Consider the following 15,989-nt stretch of genomic DNA (forward strand, 5'->3'; position numbering starts at 1 on the left):
TGACAACAACTGTCTCCCAGTTTCCCTTTTTCCCCTTGAGCAGCTTCATAACAGCACAGTCCCTTCTGGGGAGGGGGTGGGGGGGGTCAGAGTTAGTGTGGACGAGGAGGAGAATCATCCAGCGTCTTAATAGAGGTTTATCTAAGCAGACATGCTAATATTTGTTTTCCATGATTTCCATTTAAATTGACAGCAGTGGTGTGTAAACAGCTGTTTTGTGTGTGTTCCTGAGGGTTGGGCAGAAGGGTGGGGGGGGGGGGGCGTAAATATAAAAAAAAAAACACACACATACACACACCAAAACTAGCGTAATCTTAATGAAGGCCTACAGCAGTATTCAAGTCTGGTACAGCATTGGCAAACCTCAGTACAAGTCAATCAGACGTGAAACCAGCCTCTAGCTACCACCCACTTTTAAATCTAAGAATATCTAAGATGTTGACCGAGGGTCTTGAAGCTGTTTAATGTTTTGTCACCGTACATGATGGACAAGAAACCATCGCAGGGCTTCAACTGGTCTCTATAGCTACTGGGTTAGGGTCAGGGGAATCTCAGTCTTTCACAATATAAGCTGTTTAAGTTTCAACTAGCTTATCATAAGGGATGCAAATATTCACTGTCAGTTTACCTGCTTTTTAAAGGTTATTATGTTATAAATTCAATGAATAGTGAGGCCTGTGACTGTGTGTTTTTAAGGACACAGCTGTAGTGGTTTGCAGTACACAGGCGTCCATGGCTCAGTGACTAAAAAAAAAAAATGACTGCGAGCTACAGTGGAGCAAAGGACATTCATGGAGACACCTGGAACCTGTAGGACACAGCTCAGAGAGGCGCTTTCATGGGGCCACAGCACAACGCAACACATTCAGACAGGAAACTGTTCTCAGGCAAATGTGGAGCGAAATATGTACAGACAGATTCCACTAAGAGCAGTTTGCCTGCAGGAAAACACACAGCTCTGACATGAGATTTAAAAGATAAAACCCTCCATCCATTTATCTGTCCCCTGTGTAAGAGATTTAACACAGTGCAAACTTTTTGTCAAATGATATTTATTGGCATATATGAGAACAAAATAGAACAGATTCAGTATCAATAGTTGATAATTAAGACATCCATTTGTTAAGTTCATTTTTCTATTGTGAAACACCGAATACTACTTGAAAGCACCACCGTTCTGCTGGCTATACTGTAGCAATCAAAGCATCTGAATGCGTTTAGACTGAGTGATGTCTGTCGACTTTTGGCTCACGTTCGACAGCAGGTGCAGCTCATCCAGTCGAGGTGTGTGGCAGCTGAATCGTCGTTGTCGTCGTTGCTGATGATGTGTTTTTCTTTTTCCAGGGGGAAATTAGAGGTGAAATTAACAAGTAATGTCACATAGTTACCACAGTAAAAGCTCAGGTCACACCAGAAAGTGGCAGAGTGTTGGCTTTATGATGAAGAAACGACTCACAGGGCTAGTTTGGAACATGCTAACTCTAGCCACTCACAATACCTCTTTATTAATTATTGATGTATTTATTGAGAATGGACCATGTACAGCTGTCAACATACACATCTCCTGTTAAATTGGCTGCACCATGCTGATGCTCACATCTGTATCATCATGATTATAACCTCATGTCACATTAGCTCGTTGGCTAACAATCACAGTTTATCCAAAAAAATATCTGAGCCACTGACTTTGATAACCGTTCCTCTATCTCAGAGGATAAACTGGATAAAACCGTATGATGCTACACAGCTAATGACCTCAGCTTCCTCCATCTTTTTCATTTTCAAGGTTGTAAATTTAGATTCAAACCGAAACTGAATTTGTGTGTTAATATGTTAAAATGAATTAATTTTGCTGCGAAATATCACTAATGTCGATGCTGGTGTGACCAGGCCTGAGGTCCAAACATCTGCCTCTCTGCATCCGCTCACCACCACGAGTTCATTGCTCTAGGTTCAAACTATTACACAGTGTGCCGTGCTGTATGGACCTCAGAGTCTATGAGCAGCCAGTGAGTCATCACCTTAATTTAAAGAAACATTGATGTTACTGATAATTACATATTCACTGATGACAGCAGCGTCCAGTTGAACGCAAGTAAAACACAAATTAATAGATGACTCACTTAATAAACAGAATGTACAGTTGTGTCGTGGCACCCTTCGAAAGAAGAGAAACATATTAGACCATATTTTACTGCAAACAATTTTCAGTGATGGTTAGTGTCCATGGACATGCGGCGGCGTGTTTAGTCGGGGTATAGGATAAAGCCAGAGAAGGTGCTGTACTTGTTGTTGTTTCCTCCGTGAGCTTTGCCACCGTCCAGTTTGACATAGACCTCGTCTCCAGAGTCCAAGTGCAGCACGGCACTGTTGCTGGCATAGTCGTAGTTCTGGTCTGCATCCTGAGCTATGGCGCTGGCCCGGACCTGGAGAAATATGGGACATGATGGTCTGTAGTAAGCACTGGTTTGCAACAGGGGGAGTGCAACAGAAATAGAAACTAAGTTGCAAAGATCATGTTGTACCTGAGGGGTGAAGTGAAACAGCAGTGGTGCAGCCAGAAAATAAAGAGCACAGATCTAATTCTATACTACCTAGTGCACATGCAGGAAAAGAATAATATAAAATATAGGCAAAACCTTTATTTGAGTTTAAATATAATCTCCTGTCAACATCTATAATGAGCAGCGATAACGTCCAGACTCTTATCTGACCTCTCGTCGACTAGGAGGAAACACTCATCCAAACAGGATTTACGCATGAGTGCCACTGCCAAATAGAGCACGCTGATATTCTTGTACTTGACCACAAACATCACTGATGTTACCTTGAATTCATTAAAGATACCGATAGTAAGAATACGCAGTTACATAAGTCACGTTAAGGCGAATGAAAGATCGAGCCCCAGGCGATGTCGTGCGCTTTTCGTGCGTAAAATGCGCATCTCCACATATTGGCTAATGTGGTGTGGATTATTACCATAATCTGTTTTTATTTTAGACCGAACTCAACTAAATCCGTTGTTTTTCGTGTTAGTTTGCTCTTTAATCGACACAGTGCTCATTATTTTTCGTAATAAAGTGTAAATGTTACCTGTCCGTTTTTGCACAGGTCGGCCCACATGCTGGTGCCGTCTCCTCCGCGCATCAGCACATGGTAGGTGAAGAAATACATCCCGGACACATGGCAGGTGAACTTCCCGGTGCTCGGATCGTAGTGGTTCCCCAAGTTTGTAATCACGTCGTCAAACCTCAACACCTCATATCCCTCGTGTGGATTCTTCAGACCCACGTAAAACGCGATCCTGTAACTGTTGTTCGTGGAGTTGTTCGCGCCGTCTGTGTTCTCTGCAGCCCCGGAAGCCCCGGTTAACGCGGGGAAGGAGAGTTTGCTGTCGCCGCGTTCCCCCGGCGGTCCCCTCGGACCCGGGGGTCCTGGCTCTCCCGGCGGACCCCTGGGTCCTGGTTTTCCCGGTCTTCCCGGCTCCCCGCGGCTTCCCTGCGCCATCATCGGCGGCTGCGAAGCGACGTTATTCACGTTCTGCATCACCTCCATGGCGGTGGCGTCTCCCGGTTTGGGGCTGTACGGGTCGCAGACCATCCGACAGGTGCCCATCATCTCGTAGTAGCGGGCGGAGGTTTCGGATGTGCGGAGCAGCATCAACGGCACGGCGACGGCCAGAGCCAGCAGAACCATCGCGACGGCGGTCACCAGAAAGACCACCGACCACTTCCTCCGCGCGGGTCGGGGACCAATGGATGACGGGAAATCCGTGGAGCCGCTCTGGGTGGGAATCGTGACAGAGGGTTAGGGGACTTTCAGGACGCTGAAAACAAAATGTAGAAGTTAATTAAGTGCGCATCCCTCTGGTCCAGCTGCTCTGATTGGTGTCTCCAAGCCCCTGGGCAGCGGCTGTGACCGGGGAGCGGGGGCGCGTCTGGCCAGGATGGATGAGAGCGCGCAAACAGCTGCGTCCAGCTGCGTCCAGCTGTCGAAGTTAGCAGGGATAAGACCGGAAGACAAGGGGACTGACCTACAAATTAAAACAGTAGCTATCTGGGCGAGTCAGCGCACAAATAAAAACCTCATCCAGCTTTCCACTTGTAGCCTCCTCCTCCACATCTCTGCATCACCACTGTTACTACATTTACTCCTACTACTAGAATTTGAGACTTTTACTTTTTTAAAGTGAAAGTCTTAGTTTAAAAATGTTGAAGTGCGCAATTCATCCACCAGTGCCTAAGACTAACAACTGGATTATTAAAAACATGAAGCAATTTTGCATATTTATTGAGAATGCTTTTATTTGTCAAAAGTTAAACAGGAAGTCTATGATTCGATTTTGATTGACTTGACAAGAGGAGCACGGTAGAGCCACGGTAAAGTTTAACTCTATGAAATAATTATATTTTCAGAATAGCACAAATGGTTAAATATGATTCAGCAAAAAACAATGAACATGTACATGCAGACAAATTGCTCAGTGTACTAACCCATGCATATACACAGCCTTATACGATTGCATATTTATGCTCTTAAAAGGTCAATATCCACATATCTGCTGTGCCCAATCATTAAAAATAGTTAAAATCAGGTTTAACAGGTTGTTTCAACTGGTGATAACAGCAGCCAAATACATGAGGGGACTTTCAAAGTCAGAACCAAATGGCTGAGGGCAGGATCGCTATTGTGACATGAGATGACCAGCTGCAATGGTCACTACGCACATGCAGAGAGAGTGGGGAGGAAGGATGGGAGGAGACAGAGCAGAGGGTCTAGGGAGCCCATAATGTATGCAGGGAATGGACCAGAAATGTCTGACGGCTGTCGACACCTCCAACCCCGAGCTCCCCAGCTGCAGGGACATATTTGATGTCTTGTTTCACGCGGTGGAGAGCCACAGGCCCTGAATTTAGATTCTCCAGCCAATTAAAATTCTCGCCGTGTGCAAGCAATCATTACTCTGCTGAATACAGATTTGTCTTAAATGCCCCCTTCGCCCCTTCTTCTGTTTTGCTGAGGCCACTGTGCACTTGCTGTAAACATGTGGTTTATGCTGAATAAAACGGTCATTATTACAGTTAATCCACTGCACATGCTCATTGAAACTAAAAGTGTCGATTGATTTTGTCTCAAAATTTCCCTCAAAGGAGCTAAAATACTTCAAAAGCGGTGGTCGGGAGCTTAAGCACCTGGAATTGGTGCACAGGCAACACATCCACAGCAGAGGCTTTAGAGCTCAAGGCAACGTGGAGAAATCTTCAGAGGCCGGACACAAGGCTTAGCTCCAGCCCCTGCAGGCCCCCCCCCCCCCACCTCCTCCACTAAGCAATTTCAACTTGTGCTCAGCTCAGCTTTAACTCCCTGGTACACAGCCCCGACCGGGCTGCTCGTGTCTGAAGGTGAGAGTGAGTGTGAGAAGTCACGAGAGCTGGGTCACAAATTAAAATTGAGGTGAGATTCTGCAGGATCGGACCGTCCTATAGGAAAACCTGGGGATGCCCTGTCATGTTGGAGATTTTTAATCTGAAATGAAACAAACGGGGCAATAATCATCTCTGGAGCAACACCCTAAAAATAAGCATGCAGAAAGGCACACAGAGCACATTATGCTCCCAACTCTCCTACATGACTGGAGAAATGACCTTTCCTCGTGATTAGTACAGTGAACTGTACCTTGAGGCGATAGTGAGCCACGCACGACACACTGTCCACATTATGAACTGGAGCTGCTGAGATGATCTCGCCCCGCGGGGCCGCCGTGCTTTTAATCACGCTGCATATTGGTGCACTGCTGTTTGGCACAAACCATACGGTGATGAAAATGAATCAGACTTTAAACTCTGTGTGATCAGATAAAACTCAGGACACGAAAACTGTTTTCTCTCTGTGGTAGTTAAATGTTGCTGAGGGAACTGAAAGACTGGGGTCAAGATGTTCGATGGCATTGAGACCCAAAGAGACAGAACGTGAACAAATTAAGAAAATATGTGAAGCATGAAGAAATCGCTGCAAAGTAACATACACACAAAATACACACACAACTTGTTTTCTTTTGTAACTCAGTTCTGCTTATTTCTGTGCTTCTTGTAGTGTTTCTGTATCTGGCTGTGTGACCTGTACAAGGGTCGAACTAACCCTCAAGTAGATTTGATGTTATTTTTTTGGGAAATTAATTGCAGTTTTTTTAACCACCATGGCCACAGTAAAAAAAAACACCTCACCAAAAAAACTGATGACAACTCTCTAATCGATAAACATCTGCTGCAAGGCCGCCAGAGAGACACTTAAATAAACAAGGTTGGCTCATCAAAGCACATTGTATCCACTCATTTAAAACATTACAGTGTTGTGTTATGTAGATCTGTGTGGAAAAAGCTTCGCTGAACCACAACAAACACAGCGACTGGAACTTGCAACATCAGCTCCTGTCTCCACATGTGACCCTAATCCCCGGTGAGGGGCAATCAAGACACCTCCGCCCTTGAAAGTGGAGAAACGAATGTCTTCCTCCATGAAAGGTTTTGACAGTGAGGTCCTGTCAGATGTTTACATGGCTGTACCTGTCCGCCTGCGGCTAACCATTCATGACCTCGCCTTTTATACTTGACTGCCACAGTGTTTCACATCCGACCCATTTACACAGATTACACGTGTTTGCCTTCATTATGTGGACTTGTGGCATGTTGGCTTCTTGTTTATTAGAGCTCTATAACAGCCAGAATATGTTAATGGACGCTTGTTGGTTTAACATTTTCACTCCAGATCCGTGTACACAGCTGAAATGTGTCCACAGTGAAGTTCAGTTGATTTGTCTTTGGAGATAAATGGGAAACAGCACAGTGAGACACCACTAATCAATAACTATAAATGAAGGATCTCAAACTCCGATGCGTGTGTCAAGGACTGTGACCTTAAACATTGTAAACAAACATGGCCAAGAGAGAGTTGGAGAGAGAGCATGCATTTTGTGTGTGTGTGTGTGTGTATGTGTGTGTTGGCGTGTGGTGGTGACACTGATGCTGCACTCCGAGCCAGGGGGGCTTCAACCTTTTGCAAGTGGCAAAGGCAGACATGATGAAGTCATGTTGACAGTGTGTAACCCGCAGTCAGACATCTTTTTAACACAATTTTGCTTTTGCCTTTATCGCTCTAATCCCAAGGCCGGCGTATCATAAACACAAGTTCTGAATCTACTCTTAAAAAACGTACAGGCAGTTAAGCTGTAGCCCTAAAACTGCAGCTCTGCTCGTCATGCAAATGTTTCCACTGAGGTTATTACAGTTATTATTATTACATTATTATTATTACTACAGTTGAATGGTTTTATTACATCACACCTAGCCTGCCTTAATTTTAGAGACAGAAGCAGTTCTTCTATAAGTGTTTGCACAAAAACTGTATTGTCACTTGTGTCTCTTGATTTTTCAAGTTTGACCTTTGACCTAATACAGCAGTGTGTATTTTATAAGGTATTCTTAGAGTTCTGGTTGTTTCAGGGTCAATGCTTCAGTTGTTGTTGTTGCTTCTTGACCCTGAACCAGCCAGTTACTGAGTCTCAACGAAGCCAAATCACTGCATGGGAATTTTATTTTATATTTTAATTTTATTTTTTGGCCTCCTCTTGTTTCCATACCTTTTTATTTCACACTGTGTGAACTGAAGTCGGTTTATTGTCTTGTATGTAATTCTGTTTAGTTTATTAGTTTAATAAGGGACAATGTGCAATTACATTAATCATTTAAAGGAAAAAATGAAAAGATGGTTGCACCAGATTTAGCTCCCAGCTAATTTCCATCACCTACATATCTCCATCTTTTCTTTTTTTCTTCCTTCTGGTAAATACGTTAACTTCATTTTTTTTTATTGTAATGTGCACTAGAGATTGAAGTTGTGCATTTAGCAGATATAAAACGAGCACTGTTGTTTTGCCTTTATCTCGACCTGACACGTGGAGGCGCGGCCGGGGCGTGGCTTTGGCCGTTGCGTCATGATCTGATCAGGAAGGAGCGCTGGAGAGCGGAGAGCGGACAAGCGGTGAGTAACTAACCTGAAAGAAGTTAAAAACGTCGCTACAGAAACAAATAGAAGCTGAACAAAGTCACTTGAACACGTGTTTTTTAATCTCAGATCACCTCTCGGTCTGTTTCCGTCGCCGTGTGTTAAAGAGGGAAACTTTACACGGATGTGAAGTTTCCACGAGTTGAGCCAAGGACAACAAGCAAGGTGGCTTCAGCCCGCGCTGAGATCTGAGGCCACGGTCCGCGTGGATACCTGGCGGTTTAATATTCAATCACCTGTCGGTCACTTTTAATAAGTGTTGTAACATAACTATAAACTGATCCTGAGCTGTGGTGCCTTCCTGGTGTATTCGGCATAGCTCCTCCTGAATGACCGCCTCAGCTATAGAGCTCATCTAACCCGTATCCAAGCGGAGTCTAGGTCGTGTTTATGTTTTTAATGTGCATAGAAATAATATGATTATCAATATGTCTCTCATTCCTTCGGGTTAGCCGCGTGTGTAGCTGTCACTGGAGTTGAGGTAACCGCTCACAGATGTAGGACATGTCAATTGAGACAGAGAGATAATAGGAAGCCCAGTTCTGTGATCTAAAGAAGGAGCAAGTGGAAATATATCAGATAAATTAACCTAAATGTGCTGCACATGAATGCTCCTCTCCTTTACATCTATTGTTTTTATTCTAGGTCCAATGCTGGATGAAATCTCTTTCACCACCTTCACTTAAGTGTCTGTAAGTAAGTGTCACCAACACCTAAAGACAGCTATTTCCTCTTCATTCTCCTGTACTGTGTGTGTCTTAGATTAAGGAAGTAGTAGCATCATATATAGGCTACCTCATATGGATGTCAATAATCACAATCTAACACCAGGACTGTGTGTGTGTCGTCCCTCTGCAGCTTTGTCAGCGCCAGTATGCCTGATGAGATGTGGAAACCTCTGATCCGGAGCCGAGGCGAAGGAGGAGGAGGAGGAGGACGCTTCAGTCATCTTGAAGCTTCTGTGTCAGAGCCCGGCGCCCCGGTGATCGGCATCCTGGGTACGGGCGACTTCTCCCGCTCGCTGGCCAGGAGGCTGGTGGCCTCCGGCTACCAAGTGGTGGTGGGAAGTCGAACCCCGAAACGCTCTGTGGCTTTGTTCCCTGAAGAGGCTGAGGTACAGTAACACACACTTTACCCTCTCCACCATGTAATTGGTGTTTTTGTTTCGCTCCTCGAGGTGATAATTATATTTTACTGAGCCCTTCCCCACTGAAGATAATCACTGTTGCTATTATTCTGAATGCAAAACTACTAGATACTCAGATGAAGGCTGTGGTGTGGGAACAGAGTGAAGCAGTTAATCCATCATTTTTAAGATTTCCCCTTCTGTGTCATCAGTGTGTGAGTTTATGTCAATTTCAGCATAAAAGTCATTCCCTCAACTGGATGTTTAATAATTTACTGGCAGTGTGTTTTACAGCCTTTGTCTATTTATGACGCCCAACTGCATATCATCATTTTAATGTGATTCTTATAAACGTGTATCTACTGCTCTGAATGTAGATGACGACCTGGCAGTTCTGTTTCATGTCTTTGTCTTACAGGTGACCTCCCAGATGGAGGCAGTCAGTCAGGCCGACCTGGTGTTTGTGGCCGTGTTCCCCGAGCACCACTCCACACTGGTGGAGTTAAAACCAGCGCTGGCTGGGAAGACGCTGGTGGACGTCAGCAATAGTTTACAGATTAAGAGAGGGGAGCCTTCAAATGCAGAACAGCTGGCCGATATGTTTCCAGAAAGTTCTGTAGTCAAAGGGTTTAACACCATATCGGCCTGGACGCTGCAGCTGGGGCCTCGGGATGGAAGCAGGCAGGTACGAGATGCTTTTTTTTATTATTAAACTTTTTTTTTAATTTAAAGACAAAAAAAGACAGCACATACATGTATATCTCATAAAGAGCCATCATCAAGGCTTACACAGAAAGAAAACAGGTCAAAAAGGAAAAGGAAAGGTAAGGAAAAAAAAAAAAGAAAAAGAAAATGCAAATAAAAACTGATAATTACAAAACAACAATAATAACCACAATATTAATGGGCTTATCTGCCCCATATTCACCCCTCTTTGTCCATGTTTTCTTCCCCGAACAGTGGCTTGTTGTGGGGTGACAATAGCGCTGACAAAAGCAACAGTAACTGAAATAATAATAATAGCAAATAAAATAAAGATAGCTTGCTGCATACATGTATAGCACTGACTAATAATAGTGTCATTACTACACCATAAACAGAAAACAGAACCAGGTGAGTGGAGTCAAAAAAAACAAACTTAACCAGCATCTTGCCTATCAGTTGCTAGATAGTTGGTCCAAACTTTCCAGTAACTTTCAAACGTATCTTGTTCCAGCTTCAGATGCGAGATACTTTTTGATTTGAAAATGTGTCCAGATTTAAGGAGTAAGTCAGAGAGGGACGATTCCAGTGGCCACCTCTGAACTCTTCTATCTTCTGTCCTCAGGTTTTCCTTTGCAGTGACAACCACAAGGCCAAGAGCTCAGTGATGCAGCTGTGTCGCAGGATGGGTTTCATCCCCGTGGACATGGGCCTCCTCTCCTCTTCTCTGGAGATTGAAAACCTCCCGCTCCACCTGTTTCCCTCCTGGCGACTTCCCATCATCTGCACCGTGTCGCTGTTCATCATCTTCTACCTGTACAACTTCACCCGTGATGTCCTGCAGCCCTATGTCATGGAGAAGAAGAGCGTTTTCTACAAAATGCCCATCGACACTGTCAACGTCACCCTGCCCTCCGTGGCCCTGGTGATGTTGGCGCTGGTCTACCTGCCGGGTTTGTGCGCTGCTGCGCTCCAGCTGTGGTGGGGCACCAAGTACAACCGTTTCCCCAGCTGGCTGGACCGGTGGCTGACCAACAGGAAGCAGTTCGGCCTCTGTAGCTTCCTATGCACAGTCCTGCACGCCATCTACAGCCTGTGTCTGCCAATGAGGAAGTCTGCTCGCTTAAAACTGATCAAAGAGGCTATGAAACAGGTGAGAGGATCAGATAAAATCACAATATAAAGTCTGTAATGCTAAAAAAGAAAAAAGAAAAAAAGATTCAGTCCACTCTGATATTTGCAATTTGCTCCTTTGACTAAAATATTCAGAGTAAATTACTCTTATATATTACCATACTGTACTCTCCGTTATAGCAGCAACTCAGCTCTTACTGTAACTCAAACTACAAGAGAAAAAACAAACACCATGTTTTAAATTGAGTTGAAAATCATTATCAGTCTCCTCTAAAGCCTTGAATGGTTTGGGCTAAGAGCTGCAGCACTGACCTCATCGGCTCCTCACACTCAAGGACACACAACCTCAGTTAGACAGAAAATAAAATGCTCCAGATTTCCAAGAAGGGGTTGACCATGCTTACACCACTTCACCTTCAGTTGTGTGTTAAAACCCACCTGTTTAAATCAGCCTTTAACAGACATGATCACAAATTAGACATAATCATTTTACTTTTATTGGATAATTCAGTTATTCTCACCCTTTCCAAGAAGCTTTGTAATGATGTCAAGGAAAGTGTTGTATAAATAAATCTCTCTTTATGAAGTTAAACCAACACCTGGTGAGAAAATTTGAACAAAATAATTAAATCCCAGATTAAACAAAGAGTTGAGGTGTTGAGGTGCTCAGTTTCTGGTCACAAATGACTGTCATGCTGTGAATGAATGAATGAGTCTACTCTGCACACACTGATGATGATGATGATGATGATGATGATGATGATAATGATAATGATGTGTGTGTGTGTCCTTCTCCAGATGAAGGAGGGCGTGGAGGAGCCGTGGGTTGATGAGGAGGTGTGGAGGATGGAGCTGTACGTCTCTGTGGGCATCATGGCCCTGGGGCTGCTCTCTCTGCTGGCCATCACCTCGCTGCCCTCAGTGGCCAACACTGTCAACTGGAGGGAGTTCAGCTTCATACAGGTACACACACACACTACACACACACACACACACACACACACACACACACATACACACACACACACACACACACTACGGTTCCCATTCTTTCATACTGTACAGGGAAAACGACAAACAGGTTTCAGACTGACTGAGTGATGGACAAACAGACATTTAGCTGGACACAGGCTGGTGTCTGGCTGATGTGTCGACAGCTGCAACCTAAATGAGTGTCTCCTATATTATATGCTCATATAGACACATGCACACAAGCGCGCACACACACACACACACTGCGACTCCCAAGTGTTTGTCCTCCTGCAGCTGCCCCAGATTTGGTGTTGGGCCGTGGCTGAGCCATCAGGAGTGACTGTGACTCACTCCCTCTCCTCCCGTCTCCCCCTCCTTTTCCCTAGTACTAGAGGTCCGTCTGAATGTTTTTTTTTTCCTCCTCCCCTCTTCCCCTTTCATCTTTTCCGTAATCCGGTGGCCGTCAGATTAGTCATGTCCCGACAGCCTGAGCGATGAAAGGCATCTCTCTTGCCCCGGCACATCTCCTCTTGCCCACAGCTGCAGGACAGTGTGTTCACAACGAGCGCTGTTTACTCTCTCTGCCTGTGTGTGTTGACGAGGCAAGAGTGTGCACACTTGTTTTTGTGTGCGAGAGAGAGAGAGTTGCCTGAGCATCACTCTCATTCAGGATCCACCAATTACACACTGAGGTCCAGCCTGAGCCCCCGAAGGCAGAGCATGGTCCACCTGACCTACGTGTTCTCACTGAGTTGACGCTGCTGGTGGGGATCAGACTGAAACTGGCCTTCTTTTAGAAAACACAGCACATATCAACATTTGAGCGAGAGAGAGCAGCTGTAAAACCTGATGTTCAACTAATTCAGTGAAGAAGACACAGTCACACAGTGTCCATGGCCATAAACAAACACAGAGAACAGTAACCTCTTCCTGTCAAGTTTCCCCATGTGAGTTCATTTAGATGTCAGATGATGTCACCATGTTACCTTTAAGTACAGGGGATTTCATGCTGACATTGATGACTTTATATTGCTTTTTTCTCACTGTGGGTAACACACTATAAACACAATGGAAAGAAGTACACTTGCACTTCAGCTAGAAAAACATCTACTGTATGATGATGTACAGACTGAAAAGAGTCTTTGGTCTCGCTCTTCATTTTCCTGCAGACTTTCAATCCTTTCTAACTGCAAGGCTGTTTCTCTCTAATTTGCTGGGTTATTTAAAAAAAATAGGCTATAATGATCCACTCTACAGTCTATGCATTTGTGTGGAGGCTGTTTTAAAGCCCCGGTCTCTACCAGAGTTAACCTTGGGAAGGTTTTGTAATTAGTGGGCCCTGGAGGAGCTTTGTGTGGCACACTGATGAGCGCGGGGTCGGTGTGTGTTTCCTCAGTCTGCTCCAGGCTCCAGCACAGTGAGCTAATGTCCTGGACTGGCTGAACCGAGGAGACACTGCAAGGACCACTTTCTCTTTTTTCTACATGAATATGATTATTGTGCTGGTACTTTCACCACAGTGACACCCATCTCCCCCTCCTCCTCCCCCCACTGCAGTCCACACTAGGTTACTGCGCCTTGTCCATGGCCACTCTGCACACGCTGCTCTTTGGCTGGAACTGTGCCTTCGACCCGGCGCAGTACCGCTTCTGCCTGCCCCCGACCTTCGTCCTGGTCCTGATCCTCCCTCTGGCGGTTCTGCTGGGCCGCCTGGCTCTCTTCGTGCCCTGCGTGGCCGGGCGGCTCCGTCAGATCCGCCGCGGCTGGGAGAGGAGCCGGCACATCCGCTTCATCCTGCCCAGCGACGACTGCCACGGCGGGCTGGAGGACATCAGCAATGTGTGAAAAACGCCTCGTTAGACGTGTGAATGAAGGTCCCAGACAAAGAGGCGCAAAGTGTGTGCACTCGTGAACATCATGCTCGGCAGAACTCACACAGAAGATTTTCACGAGGAGTTTATTACAGGCATGTCTCTGAGCTCAGAGATGTGTTATGATATGATATGATACTAGCTGGTAGTTTAGAGATACGTGACCAAGACAGTGGTCAGGCCTTTTGCACTATGCATTGAAATCATCAGTATTTAGTTTCTCCTTTTACTTTGTACTTTAATTTATTATTTCCTGTTCACAAACAAGCCAGAGCTGAAGAAAAGTATATGTTTGTGCTTTAATATATGCAAAAACAGTTCCAACTATTACACGTCTAATGAACCTGCTGAAGACAGCGCATGAGCGGTCCGGTTGCTTTTACTATGATCGTCACAAACACACTCGACCTCTCTCATGGTCGACATGTCCTCATCATATAAAGGTTTTTCAGTCTTCAGTGCCAATGGAACTGTTTTGTCAAACAAAATGAAAACAGGTTATTTTATCCGATGGGGACTGTTTAAAAAACCTTGGAGCTAAAGCTCATTCTCTTTCTCTCCAGAGCACTCATCTTCAAAACCAACTGTAATGAAAATCTATGAGATCAGTCAAATTGTTCCCTAAATAGCTAAAAGAGACAGTGCATGAAGGATTTAACTTAATATCCAAATTAAATGATAAAATATATTACCATTCATTTGCTTTATATCACATTTGGTTTTATGGTTACGGTACATAAAAATGATATGCATGTATTTCCAAACAGCCACAGTCAGCATGTTTCATCTCACTACATTGATTTGTTGGATGCAATGCTTCTCTATAGACTATCACTATAGACACATGCATAACTGCACTTCTGTGATGATGCAGAGTAAAGTAAGCCTGTATAGGCAAATAGAAAAACAGAACACTCCAACTCTCAAGTTATAATAACTTAATTTATTTCTCTTAAGATGATGATTTATCTATTTTCATTTAGATATTATGAGAAACACAATGACCTATGCCATAAAAAAACATATTTTTAATGTAAATGTTTTCATCTTCCATAGTAAATCTAACATGTGGCAATGTTGTATGAAAGTAGAAATATATTGATTCCCTCCTCTCAGCAAATATAAATATTTCAATAGTTGCCTTATTTTTCTGACCACACCCCCCGATTGTTTCCATACAGTCTCTCTCTCAGGTGTCATAATGAGTCTGAAGCAGTTGGTTGTTACACTGATATCGACAAACAACTGTGCAGACTTTTATAACTCTACTCTTTTTTCCCTTTTTATATGTCATTGATTTTTTGTTATTTAGTGTTGTACTAATCTAATAAGTTGGTTGGTATTTAATTTGCTGTTACAGAACTTTATTGTTTCCACAATGAGCTTAAGACACAGCTTGCTGCTGTTTTGTGATCTAAGCAGTTTTCATTGTTTGATGTTTATACTTTGATGTTCTTGCCAAAGATGATCCTGTTACCTGATGAAGATGTTTTCTGAATTGATTTTAACATGTTACAGTCGTGTACTGAAATTTAAGGTAGTCTCTATTACCACAAATCAATGAATGTAAAGATTTGCAATGGAAACGATTAGAACATTGAATAAAGCATTTTTCTAACTATTGTTTTCACTACTAAACACAGGTTTCTGCTTATGTGTTAACCCTCCGAGTATATTTATCAGCTTCATCAGAAAGCAGACATTAAACATAACTGTTTTTAATATTAAAGGTCTGACTGATATCCACTAAGTAAAAGCCAAAATTACCCAAAGTGTGCCCCAGCGACCAGCCCATCATTTTATTAAATGTTTGGATGCTGCCATCTTGTGGTGATTGAGTAGTATATCTCTGGTCACCACAAGCCTAAAACATTTTCCTCTGTGTGGATAAGCACTTTGGAAAACCCAGTAGGAACAGGAGTCACGTTTCAATGCAACTTTATCACAATAAAGTCAATGAAGCATATGAAACAAGTTGTCACAAAGCTTAAGATATGTCACTGTTCAAAGGAGGAAAAAGTTCAAAGTATCGTATCAAAGTATATTAATAATATACTGTATGAATTACCACACGTGAGTGACAACTGCGTTTTCTGACAGTGTTGACACAGCGAACCGGTGTC

At 43.8% G+C, this 15,989-nt stretch overlaps 2 protein-coding genes across 3 annotated transcripts; one reads left to right on the forward strand and one right to left on the reverse strand.

Annotated features, from left to right (window-relative positions):
* Nucleotides 1-1,801: 1,801 nt before the first annotated feature.
* On the reverse strand, nucleotides 1,802-3,985 carry LOC146990672 (complement C1q-like protein 2). Its single transcript, XM_085797024.1, has 2 exons — nucleotides 3,094-3,985; nucleotides 1,802-2,426 (listed from the first exon to the last, which is right to left on the reverse strand). The coding sequence occupies exons 1-2, from the start codon at nucleotides 3,694-3,696 to the stop codon at nucleotides 2,247-2,249; spliced, it is 783 nt and encodes a 260-aa protein (XP_085653150.1). The 5' UTR covers nucleotides 3,697-3,985; the 3' UTR covers nucleotides 1,802-2,246.
* Nucleotides 3,986-8,021: 4,036 nt separating this feature from the next.
* LOC146990673 (metalloreductase STEAP3-like) lies at nucleotides 8,022-15,500 on the forward strand. 2 transcript variants are annotated; one of them, XM_085797042.1, is made up of 7 exons: nucleotides 8,022-8,037; nucleotides 8,707-8,753; nucleotides 8,920-9,175; nucleotides 9,606-9,872; nucleotides 10,515-11,042; nucleotides 11,822-11,986; nucleotides 13,553-15,500. In XM_085797042.1, exons 2-7 carry the CDS (start codon nucleotides 8,719-8,721, stop codon nucleotides 13,838-13,840), a joined length of 1,539 nt encoding a protein of 512 aa, XP_085653168.1. In that variant the 5' UTR covers nucleotides 8,022-8,037; nucleotides 8,707-8,718; the 3' UTR covers nucleotides 13,841-15,500. The 2 variants fall into 2 exon arrangements, with proteins under 2 accessions (XP_085653168.1, XP_085653177.1); XM_085797051.1 differs by lacking the exon at nucleotides 8,022-8,037 and having other exon boundaries at nucleotides 8,708-8,757.
* The last annotated feature ends 489 nt before the right edge of the window (nucleotides 15,501-15,989 follow it).

This window comes from Trachurus japonicus, chromosome 2, assembly GCF_045865225.1.
Source record: "Trachurus japonicus isolate A0001 chromosome 2, Traja_1.0".
Taxonomy (NCBI): domain Eukaryota; kingdom Metazoa; phylum Chordata; class Actinopteri; order Carangiformes; family Carangidae; genus Trachurus; species Trachurus japonicus.

Excerpts from the sequence above, each read along its gene's own strand:
- LOC146990672 (XM_085797024.1), bottom strand. The coding sequence starts at position 3,696 with ATGGTTCTGCTGGCTCTGGCCGTCGCCGTGCCGTTGATGCTGCTCCGC. Across the intron at positions 2,427-3,093 it reads ACCTGTGCAAAAACGGACAG|GTCCGGGCCAGCGCCATAGC; the intron begins GTAACATTTACA and ends ATATTTCTCCAG.
- LOC146990673 (XM_085797042.1), top strand. The coding sequence starts at position 8,719 with ATGAAATCTCTTTCACCACCTTCACTTAAGTGTCT. Across the intron at positions 11,043-11,821 it reads TCAAAGAGGCTATGAAACAG|ATGAAGGAGGGCGTGGAGGA; the intron begins GTGAGAGGATCA and ends GTCCTTCTCCAG. Across the intron at positions 11,987-13,552 it reads GGGAGTTCAGCTTCATACAG|TCCACACTAGGTTACTGCGC; the intron begins GTACACACACAC and ends CCCCCACTGCAG.